This window comes from Rhineura floridana, chromosome 19 (genome assembly GCF_030035675.1).
Source record: "Rhineura floridana isolate rRhiFlo1 chromosome 19, rRhiFlo1.hap2, whole genome shotgun sequence".
NCBI lineage: Eukaryota > Metazoa > Chordata > Lepidosauria > Squamata > Rhineuridae > Rhineura > Rhineura floridana.
This window is the reverse complement of record NC_084498.1, coordinates 5,767,848-5,779,997: the sequence shown is the minus strand read 5'-3', so window position 1 is coordinate 5,779,997 and position 12,150 is coordinate 5,767,848. Positions and strand designations below refer to the sequence as shown.

The 12,150-nt window shown below is 41.1% G+C and overlaps 1 protein-coding gene across 6 annotated transcripts in view; it reads left to right on the top strand.

Moving 5' to 3' along the window:
* RAD9B (RAD9 checkpoint clamp component B) overlaps nt 1-12,022 on the top strand; it is a 33,525-nt gene extending 21,503 nt beyond the window's left edge. For 5 of the 6 annotated variants that reach the window (XM_061602361.1, XM_061602355.1, XM_061602356.1 and 2 more), the window contains 5 exons: nt 1,935-2,041; nt 2,439-2,503; nt 4,168-4,290; nt 9,131-9,266; nt 10,608-12,022. In XM_061602361.1, coding sequence (XP_061458345.1) covers nt 1,935-2,041; nt 2,439-2,503; nt 4,168-4,290; nt 9,131-9,266; nt 10,608-10,733 — 557 coding nt within the window. In that variant the 3' untranslated portion in view covers nt 10,734-12,022. The remainder of the gene's footprint in view (nt 1-1,934; nt 2,042-2,438; nt 2,504-4,167; nt 4,291-9,130; nt 9,267-10,607) is intronic. The other variant, XM_061602357.1, reaches the window with a different exon arrangement.
* Nucleotides 12,023-12,150: the final 128 nt, after the last annotated feature.

The window sequence follows — 12,150 nt, the reverse complement described above, 5'->3', positions numbered from 1 at the left end:
AGTTCCAGCCCACAGACTCTCTAAAAGAGGGCAAGATTCCAATCAAGTGCATAGACAGCATGCTTCATCTGGCTTCTCCTTCATCTCCCCAACCTCTGCCAAGCAAAAGCATGTGGGGAAAGTCAAAGTCACTACTGGTTCTAGGAAGAGGCTGCCCGATGGAATCTCTCAAAGTGAATCTTGCTGATCTGTCATTCAGTCAGTAACTAGACAGTCACTGGCAGGTAATAAGCAAAACCTTTGGGAGAATCTGCAGAACATTCGTCAAAGAATTATGATGTAGACTCTCCAAATCCCCATAATGTAGGTTGCTGGAAAAGGTCCTGATAGAGAGCCCCTTTGGACTCTTCCTTGGGAAAGGGGGAAGGAGAGGGGTTAGCCAATTATATGAGATTCAAAGCTTTTTCTTTTCCTCCCTGAGGAGTTTGTTCCAATCAAAAACAAAAGTATTGTAGCATTGGGCTTTCATCATTTTCAGTCTGATCTCCCTCAGCCTAAATCTGCAAGTATGGCAGCTGTTTCTTCACAGCCAAATCTTCTGTAAAGGAACTCCCTTTTCCTCAGTTCTTTACTGAAGTGGTGGAAAGTGAGCAGCAATACCACTGCATGGGAAAACAGGGGTAATTATTGCAGCAATGGCAATACAAAATGAAGGTCCCATTTGTGGATGCTTCTGTGACTACCTTCATCTACAGTGTGTTTGTCCCCAAGGATGGAGATTTAGTGCTGAAGGACTAGCCAGATCATAAATCCGTATTTTTCCCCATCTGTAAATCTTTCCATATTTAATGCTCATGAAGCACAGGCACTGGCCCTTTGGGCTGTCACCACAACTTTTTTTGGCAAGGGCATCCTTGCTCTGGTTGGAGCCTCTCCCATCTGACAAGAATATGGAGTGGTCTAAAAAGGGGCCAAAGCATTAAATTATCCAAAGCAACTGCCTTCATGGCAGATGCTACTATGGACTGCATCCAGTTTTTGGTTAGGACAATGGCAGTCTTGCTTTTGCATGCAGGGCTCTTTGGCTGTGGCATTAGAAAGCCAACACTGCCTCAAAGCCCATCCTAATGTCGGTGTTAGAAGTGGGAGTGGAAGCAGCAGCAGCCCTCAGAGCTGGTGGGAAGAGAATACTGATGCTGGAGAAATGCCTGAATCAAGGGCAGATGAATGGACTGCAGATGAAAATAAGGCTGTGGGTCCCAAGACACACCAACGGAGTCAAAGAAGCTAAGAGCGAGCAAATCAACAGTGAGAGAGAACATAGAGGCTATGGAAGGATAGTGGAAGGTGAAGTGTGGCAGATAAAGTGGGGGTGAGGGCATAAACCAGAGTGATGAAGAGAACAAAGGTAATGGTGCTTTGGAAAGCAAGAGGAGACAAGCTAGCACAGAACTGGAAGGAGGTAGAAGTGAAACTCCGACTGACAGTAGTGATTAGAGGTTGTGCGGAGAAAGACAGAGCAAAGAGAGACACAGATGAAGACTGCAGGGCTACAGGGGAAAGAAAAAAAGAGACAAGAAGGCATTAGCAACCCAAGAAGGAGCCGCTGGGAGGAGGATAATCTGGAGAGACTGACCTGAGGAGAATTTAGCCCACCTGTCCCAGGTCTTCTCAGAGGAGGCTCCCATTTTCTGTTTAACATCATTTATTTTCTTTCCATGTTCTTATTCACACACTCTGTTATTGGTTCGCCAATGGGCTGAACCGTCCTGAGCCAGCCTAGGTCCTCAAAGTGAAATGACATGACTGCCTGTCCTGGGTAGTGGTAGCAGTAGCAGCAGGGGGTCAACCAGTATCTGGATACCTTCCTCACCCTGGACCAGAAGGAACTTTTGTGGTAAGTGATCCATGTTCCATTTCCAAGGTTCTCAATAAAGACCTCAGGCACTTTTGTTACTGTTGCTAATTTTTGTCACTGTCATGATTTTGAACAGATTTTGCAAAGGCAATGCATACTGAAATACAGATCAGTCCAGAAGAATTTGAATACTTTCAGGTTGGAGTAGACTCTGAAATCACATTTTGCCTTAAAGAGCTAAGGGTAATATTGCTAATTATATTTCCTTAATTTTATGGTGCATCTCAAGTTCACATAGTTATGCTTTTACATGAGCTCCTGCTAAAACGTTTGGTTTAGGTGGTTGCACTTTAGCACTTTGCTGCAGAGCACTTGTAGTGATGGTGGAAATAATGGGGAAACTGCTGCAAAATGCTAGCATCTCTAAGCACAGTAGACTTAGAGTCCTGTTGGATCAAACCAAACATCCATGTAATCCAGCATGTTGCTAGCAGTGGCCGGCTTGATGTCCACAATATAATAATTAAATAATAGGTAGTTGTCCCATATGTAAGAAATTGTAGCAGAAGCTCAAAACAAGAATCTAATGCTCCTTAGTCTGTTATAGTTGAGTTAATTAACATATTTCACTTGTGTTTAGGGACTTCTGGCTTTTGCTGAAGCTATCACTGCTCCAGTCTCTGTGCATTTTGATGTTTCTGGAAAGTAGGTTGATGGGTATTTAGGTATATAGTAATTTAAGTAACAGCTTTCCTTTGAACTTCCATAATTGCTACCCTTGTAATTAAAATTACTTAAACTCATTAAACTAGCATTAAACTAGCATTTATTCTACACATAAATGCATAAACAACAGTTATGGAATATAAATTATGTAGATAGAAATGTATTTAAGGACCATTTTGCATATACTTATTTGCTCTTTCCACATAAGAAATCCATATTATATGAGAGTGGCTATATACTATAGCCAGCATGGCTTTTCACATTCCGCAATGTTAAATTGAAAATACCTCCTATGCCATTCTGCTGCTTACCATAAGCTCATTTCAAAACAAAGCCTTACAAAATGTGTAGTCCTGAACTCAGAAACACTTGCTTAACAACCCTCTATATTTTCATGGCGATACACAAAACACAGACAGAATCTAGAGTTCAAAGTGTAAAACAAGAGAAAAAAATCCAGATGCCTGTTGGACTTTTTTCTGTCAGTGGTCTCATAATTTGTTGAAAATAATTAAAAATCAGCCATGTTCACAGAGTACCTGTAATCCGATTACTGACCTTGCCCCATACTCTGACCTTCATCTTCTGCAGTTTAAAAGTTAAAAGAGAATGCCTGGCTGATTTTAATTAATTTAAGAAATTTAACATTGAAGTCAATGATAAGCACAGGCATGCTCAGTAAGAACCAACTGTCAGTGTTCTAAAAGCCAGATCCACAACTGTTTGGCTTGGCTAATCAGGTGGCCACACCCATGCTACACCTTTATTTCAGTTTTAGACAATCATGGCTTCCCCCAAAGAATCCTGGGAATTGTAGTTTGTGAAGGGTGTTGAGAGTTGTTAGGAGACTCCTATTCCCCTGACAGAGCTCCAGTGGCTAGAGGGGTTTAACAGTCAGCCCCTCTTCTGAGGATTATAGCTCTGTGATGGGAATAGGGCATATCCTAGCAACTCTCAGCACCCTTTACAAACTACACATCCCAGGATTCTTTGGGGGATGCCATGACTGTCTAAAGTGCAATAAAGGTCTGGTGTGGATGTGGCCAGGGACTACATGTGCCTGCTGTAGAATAAAAAGGTGGGGGAAACCCTGAAAAACAATGATACCGTTCACATGTTACTAAATTCTTCCAAGCTACACAGGAAGTTGATTGGACTGTAAAAGACCAACCCAAAGTTTGTTTGCATTTTTACATATTTGTAGGGCAGTATAATATCTCAGAGAGGAGGTCAGGTCTCCTGCTCCCCTGGTGCATTCAATATAGCTGCCCAATTTCCTTGCTTTTTAAAGTTTGATAGAAATATCTATTGGCTGTAGGTATGTTCTTAAACTGCAAGTTTTTTTTGTCTATTAGTGAATATATGTATGGGTAACATTGCCGCCTATCATATGACAGTATATACATGGGCCAAAATCCAACCCACAAATGAGTGTGTTTAAGGCAATTGGATTATTTTGGGGGGCAAGGAATGTTAACTGCATTATGTAATGCTACAAGGGGAAGTCAAATAATATTTCAGTAGTTCCTTTCAAAAGCAGAGAACGGTATCAGAAACCAGCTCACTTTTCTGTGTAAGCAGACTATTCTTACTCAGAAATGCATGTTGCAGCTATCAGCTCAAACGTATTTTTACATTTAAAGGCCAGTTGCTTTCAGCATTGAGGACATGGTAGTAGAAGCCAATTTTGTGTTAGCTACCTTAGCAGATACGGAAAACAGGACGTCTTCTCAACAATCTCCTTGTCTTTTGCAATGCCAGAAAAGGTAATGGACTTTTAAATTAACAATTGCTTGCAAAATGCTAGACTTCAGGGCCTAACTACAGTTGATGTTACACAAGTCTTTGTAGGGGTATTTTTAGAAATGCAATTTTTATCAGTACCAATGGCATATTCCCCCCCCCAAAAAAAACAAAGAAAAGAGGGGTTTTCTTTAGGACCACAGCAGAGGCAATAAGTCTTAAATTCCCCCCTACACATGCTCAGATTCCATGGATGATGATGATGATGATGATGAATTTATTCATTTATTTATTATTTAAATAATCAAACAAACAAACAAATTTATATCCCACTCTTCCTCCCAATAGGAGCCCAGGGCAGCAAACAAAATCATTAAAACACTCTTGTAGTAGGCCTATTTAAATAATGTATGCATTATATCAGAGCTTGGAAAAGTTACTTTTTTGAACTACAACTCCCATCAGCCCACTCCAGTGGCCATGCTGGCTGGGGCTGATGGGAGCTGTAGTTTAAAAAAGTAACTTTTCCAAGCTCTGCATTATATAAGTCTATATAGTCACAGTGTTTAGAATGATTTGCCCCCTTCAGGGTTGAAATAAAAAGTACTTTGAAAAGACAAGCATTACATTGTCCCCTGCCAGGAAGTCTGGGCATACAGCCAGATTGTAGCTCTTAAATCAACAAGTCTGGGCTTAAAACATAAACATTGAAGAGACTGGGAAGAATACCTTATTAGGTTTCTCCAGATGTCCCGTAGTAACCTTAGGTGAGATCTAAGATAAAGATCTATGAGAATGGAAAGGTGATTGGTTGTGAGAATGTCCCATGAGAATGTTTATGAAAAGTCTGTGAGAAATTGGCTGTGAGAATGTCAGTGGGAATGGAAAAGTGATGCGATGCCAGATCAGATGATCTGGATGAGAGCCTATAAAAGAGAGATCACAGGAGCCCTGAGCTCCTGCTGAGAGAAGGGAGGGATATATATCAAACAATAAATAAATAAATAAATACAATTTTTTATCAGTCTTCATAGACTGATCATATACGCTGCTGCTGTTTGCCTAATTGCTGAGTCTTATTCTGAGTCTTATCTGAGCCCCCATGGGTGAGATTTAAATTGTCATTCTAAGTGTTAATAAATCTAGATGGAATAAGAATATATCATTTCATAACCTTTGGTTTATCCCTAGTCCTGAGATAAATCTCTGTGGGAGTTTCCTCTTTAAGTCTGTCTGTTTAGATTTACTGCTGGGGCAATGGCACGAGCCTAGGTGAAGTGCAGTTGCTACATGCAAGGATTCTGAACAGCTTCAGGCTTAAAGGAAAAGTGAAGAATAATAATAAATACCGTATATTCTGGCGTATAAGACGACTGGGCGTATAAGACGACCCCCAACTTTTCCAGTTAAAATATAGAGTTTGGGATATACTCGCCGTATATGACTACCCCTGCTTATGACATGCCATTCTTGCCTTTGTATCGAACAAGTTTGTTATTCCAGATAGCGCAGCTAAGTTTCTTGTTTTTTGTTTGTGTATTCGTTTCCCAGAGTGTGAAGGTTTTGTTATCTGTCTATCCTACGTTTCTTCCTTCCCTCTGTCTTGTGTTTGACATCGTTTGTCTCGTTGTTCCTGGGGAATTCCTTGGGGGGGGCCTCCCTTCCCTGATCCTTTTCCCCAGAACTTTAGCCTACGGCTCCCAGAGATACCGCGGCTGTGGTTCTCTCTCTCTAAGGCGGCTGCCTTAGTCTCCTTTTGTTAAGGGAGCTTACGGCTTTCCTTCTCGCCCAGCGGCACTCCTCCGCCCTCGTTTAGCCTCGCAGGAGCCGCTGCTCTCTGCCGATCCTAACGGCGATTCCGGGAGACCGCGGCTGTGACTCTCCCTCGCTCAGCAAGCGGCCGCAAGTCTAATCGAGAGCTTCCGATCGCGGCTCTCCGTCTCATGCCGCCTCGCTCTCTCCCTTTTATCGCCGCCTATTTCGGCTGCCCCAGAGCCTGCGGCTGCGGCTCTTTCCCTTGCTCTGCCTCCCCCTCCCTCCGACTTTCTCCGCGGCAGTTAATTACGCCGCGACGACCATTGAAGCCTGCGGCTCCGTTTAAATTTGTAGTCCAGCAATGCCCACTCTTGCGAAATAACTACCGTATATTCCGGCGTATAAGACGACTGGGCGTATAAGACGACCCCCAACTTTTGAGAAGATTTTCCTGGGTTAAAAAGTCGTCTTATACGCCGGAATATACGGTAATAAATTTTATTTTTCAGCCGCCTATCTGTCCGGGTTAGGGACACTCTAGGCGACGAACAACAAGAACCCTTGAATATGTGCGTGGGCATGTGAGAGGTAGTTCAAACTATTTCTAAAACACCTTAAAAACAAACTTTAAAACATATTAAAAGAAAACATCTTAAAAACATTTTAAAAAAATCTTTAAAAACATCTTAAAAAGCAATTCCAACACAGACACAGACTGGGACAAGATCTCTATTTAAAAGCCTTGTTGAAAAGCTCCTCCAACCAATGCAATTCACATTAAAAAAATACTGCAGGTTAAGATGCAAAAAGGTATGTAAAGTCATGAGCGATTTGGTCTTAAGATGAGTGAGGTCCCTTCAAGTTCAGGAGAGGATACAATTTGTGCTTTTGCATTTGCTCACAGTTAACATCTGCTGAGCCATGGAAATTGAATGCTAGGAGAATTATGGAAAATTATAATCATTTCAAGTACAGAATTGTGACTGAATATGTTTATTGATCCAGCAACCATTACAAACAATTGGACAAACATTAAAACCAATTGTTCAATAATATGTTAATCAGAAAGCATTTTAACCCTAACATCAACTACAATGCTTAAAAAATTGGCAACATTTAAAATGACATAGGGACTATTACAGTTTAAACATATTTTCAAAAGAACTCCATCAGCTTGACCAGGAAACTGTTCCAAAATAGGATGTAGCAGTCTTCCCTCACACCCTTAAAAATTTCAATACAAAAGCATGTGTATTATAAACTCCACAGCACCCGAACACAGTTTCTGATCGTGAGGTACAGAATTATGTTAGAGAGAATAGTTTTTTGCCTGTTAACTACCGCTATTATTCAAGAATGCTTCCCATCCCAAGAACTCTTGTATATGCTTTGCTAGTTTTATATTATTTGGTGTCGGTACTACCATGCAGTGGCCGCTGGTTTTATTGTTATGTGATTGTACTGGAAATGCTTATTATATTTTATTGATATTAACTGCAATGTATTAATATTGATAGTTTATTTTATAATAATTTAAAATGTTATGCTTATGTTATTAAATTGAATTATTTGGATTGTCATATTATGCATTGAAATGATCTGGTGTTATTGTAATAATGCATTGATTTGAATTTTGCTGTGTTGTGAGCCACTTTGGCACGTTTATATGCAACGGCAGCTTCAGCACCTTGGCTAGCAGCTCCCTGAAAGTTCATACTAAAACCCAGAGTGGATTCCACTGCCCCACTGACACAGAGCCACCAACTTCCACCGTTTATATGAGAAAGCAGCATGCACCTTGAAATAAAATATATAAGAATAATGAACTAGTTACCCTTGTCCATACAATAGCCAAAGCATCATTTGTACAGTATTGTGTACTTCAGGTTTTGTTCAGATGCCAAAAAGAATCTCAGGTGCTGGTATAAAACCCCCTGAAATCCTCCACAATAGTCTTAAGGGTCTAGGGGGGGAAACACTTGTGCAGCCTAATTCTATGTGCTTCTACTAAATGTAAGCAACGTCTGTCTATTTAAGAACATAGGAAGCTGCTTTCTACTGAGTCAGACCATGAGCTCATCTAGCTCTGTGTTTTGTCTTTAGTGACTGGCAGTGGCTCTCCAGGGTCTCAGACTAGCATCTTTCCCACCCATATGTGGAGATTTCACAGAGTGAACATAGGAATTTCTGCATATAAAATGTGTTCTATCGTTGAGCTACAGCCATGGGTCCAAAAAACCTGTTTCCTTTTCACTCTACATTCTCCTCAAATGGCCTGCTTACATGCTCTTTCAAGGAAGGTCAGCAACATCCTCTGAAAATGCAGTGTGACTGTTCAGGTGGTGCACAGCAGAACACGAATTGCCCTAGGGAGTTTGAATAGACTTCGTAGTTGGGAACCTCTGGCCCTCCCAATGTTGTTGGACTGCAACTCCACCATCCCTGGCCAGTATGGTTAATGATCCATCATGTTGGGAACTGCAGTCCAGCAACATCTGTAGGGACACACCTTTCCCACCCCTGCCGTGGAGCTTTCATTAGAGTCAAAGAAGATGCAGATTGGTAGCCACATTCCAAAACCACCGTATTTTATTTCAGTTCTGTTTCTAAGTGCCATCCAAGTGATAAGCTGCGCTAAAGGAGCTTCTTTACTGTTTGCGACATACTGTATGTAGGAAGTGGGCAAAAAATTACAGTAGGCACATTCCTAAGCAAACTGAGTATGATCAGCAATATGCCAGACTTTTTGCAAAGCTCCAGCTTCTTCACTGTCATTTGCGCATTTCACTCATATTTAATGGTTCCTACATAAAGAACCAGACCAGTGATGTTCCCCTCATTTGTCCCGCTTCCTTGCTTGAGACGAGATGATCCTGGGACTGTCTGTCTGTCCCTTCCCTTGAAACTGAGGAACATCTAGCAAATCACTCTGCCCTCTTGCCCCAGGCAGGGTATGTATTCCTCACATGAAGATTGGCAGAGGCCTGAAGAGAAGTTTGAGGTCCACCTTGACAAAGGCCCAGGTTCCAAATGCTGCAGACAGCAGCTGAGCAGAAAGTTTTGCTGGATGGAAAGGCCCATAACACTTCCAATTCTGTGGCATTTTAGGAACCCTGCTCTAGACAGAAGCAATGAAGACATAATCTCCAGCAGATGCATCAAAGAGATGGAAGCAGCTATAAATGCAGCAGATGGCTTTACCATGACGGAGGAAGTTGTGCCACCCAATCCTGGATATAATAAGGTAAAAGAGAAAGCTAAAGGTATATAGAAATAGGTTGTAAAAGAAATCAGCTTGATACCCCAAAACCAAACACATTTTTGCTGGTAGTAAATTGGTACTTTGATATGTGTGTTGCAGTGCTCCTTTCAGATGCATTTAGCTTTGTACAAAAGCATTTGTTCCATTGTATGTAGGATCTGTAGCTGAACAGCACAGGGCCTATTGATAATGTGAAGCAGCATTTCCCCTCTGCCAAGACCAACTGTGGTTTATAATTGAAGATGTTCTGTTCCATAAGCCTTAATTTTTGTTTGTTTGTTTACATTGAGGAAAAATACCTTAGGCCTACTTGGAATTCAACAGACCCAGCCGTTTAGCTAGCAGAGAAAAGGATGGGATTGAAAAAGGTACTTTCAGACACCTCAAGCACACAACAGGAGACAACTGTTTCTTCAAAACAGACCCCCACCATATCCTAGACAGCTTTTATACTTCCTTCCCTTCAGTTTCCAAAGGCAGCATATCATGTGGCGTGAGGGGCTGCCAGTCAAGGACTAGTAAAAGGACCCCTGGACACATGGTACTCCATGACTGTTTTGGGATCTTGATCAAAATGTGTACCTAAGGGCTAAAGTAAGCATGACATGGGTCATGCTGCATCTTTACAAAGGAGGCAAAGAAATTAAGGCTGAGCAGGGGACCTGAACCTTTCCCCTCACATCTGTGCACACGCCCCCCAAAACCCACCCCTATTTCTTCCATTGGATATTAGGTCCAGTTATGGACTCTCAGTAGAAGAAAAGTGTCAGGGCAGAAGTTCATGCATTATTTAAAGCATTTTAACCTCACTCCTCAGCTGAAAAGGATCCTAAAAGGGCTTACGTAAGATTGATAAGACAAGGCAGTCCTTGTCCTCAGGCCTACAAACTAAAAGGCAATACAAAAGGAAAAAGGGATGAGAAGATAAACACAAGTAAACATGGGCACCAGGTTTTAAAGTTACATAGATCCTATAATGACCAGTTTGAAAGAAAACAGTTCATAGGGAGAAATGGAGCTGGACTCTCAGCTGAGCTGGTGGCAGTGGCTCTGCTTCCTATTTCTCCCTCAAGTTGAGCCAGATGGAATGAATGTGTTATTTGGAAAGGACAGCATTGAAGGTAGATGGCAGCTTTAACTTGCTGTCTGCCCTTGCCACTTTAAATATGTGCCTTGCTTCCCACTTAGGATATTCAGCTGCAATTCAGTTTTGATACACGGCTCTGCTACCATCACACTTCCTTTGGCCCTGAGATATAGGGGCAGTGTTTCAAAAGTGTTGACTGAAGCACTGCAGTTAACTTCCTTTACTGTCTTTTCTAGTTTCATTCCCTGTTCTTTGGAGCAGTTTCGCCCAAGAAACAAGATATCACTCAAGTATTCCAGAGTTTGGCAACAGCAAGTGACACTGAAGATTTTGGCAATGGACAACAATCCTCAACTTTTTAGTAGTGCAAAGTATACATCTGCCAACAGTGATTTACATTGCCATGAAGTAATGTCTGTATCCTTGGCCTACAGGCAAGCTGAGGTTTTGCTTGTTTTAGAGGTTTTTGCATACTCTTCTGTTGTAGCCCACTGTTTCATAGTGTTTTAAATCCAAATGTTAATTAACAGAAGTTTCTGAATGAATTTAAGTTGTCTCAGGTGTAATGAGATTTACTTATGATCCAACCAAACCCAATTACAGTACACCCATTTTGCCACGTTTGCACTTGTTACTGTTTGACTGCATTCTAATGGCACAGGGTAACTTAGAGGAAAGACAATGAAGAAGTGGCATACATCCAGTTCGCTTCTTCATGCTCCTTTTAAACCAAATTTTGTAACATGAACTGGAACAACTAGTTTTAGTTCAAGTATATTAGAAAAGATTATGGAAGTGCCATAGTCCTTTATGGCAGTAACTTAGAATGCATCAGAAGCCTCCCTCATTTTATAAGCACGTACAGAGTCAGAGATATACTCCTCTCCCACAACAGTGAAGTCAGAATGCATTCAGCTGGTTCAGCCCTGGTAACAGGCAGTTACCCAGAGCAACCTAACAAAAAGCAACTAGTCACACACTGCTCCATATAGTCTCTGCTTTAAGATCCACTTTCTTTCAACTCCCACAGTGAAGGACAACGGGTACTGAACTGCCATTGAAATTTCAGTATGCTGAAAAACAGGCCACCTAATAGAAGTAGAGAATTTGGGTCATTTCTGTAGTGGATTTATTTACTACATGCCAATAAAGTCAGAACTGTTTAAGCTTTTTTAAAGAACATTTGGCACTTTGCTTTCTAAACCAAATTCCCCATTATGTCAGGTTTTACTATTAGTGCTTATAGTTCATGGGTCTCCCTTTCCACCTATCTTAATAAAGCATGAGCTATCAGGAACTTGTCCTGCGTAAGGCCTGAAATGAACAGAACTTATGCAAGGACACAAATGTACTATTGTGAAAGTCCCTTTTGCTGTCATGGAACTTATGCAAGAGAAGTACCTTATGGATTATGAAAAGGCCTCCAGAAAAGAAATTAATTGTTTTAGCCAATATTTTATATTTTGACTTCTGCAGTTTGAAAGAGCAGCTTATACCACTGAGGGATTTGAGAAACTTGATCTTTTGAAATTGGTGTTCTGCATGTAATCTGTAGAAAATTCAACTGTATTGTATGTTTATTTGCATGTCTATTTATTTTCACATTTCCTAGCTGGGCAGTATTAAATAAATTTTTACCTTTAAACAATCACTTACTGGAAGTTCCTTGCTATTAACCAATCCAGATCATGGTTTTCTTGGACAATGTAACATCTTGGCCATAGGAATACCATTAACCTTGTGCAGATGACCACACTAAGTCCCTAAAAACGAAGTAAA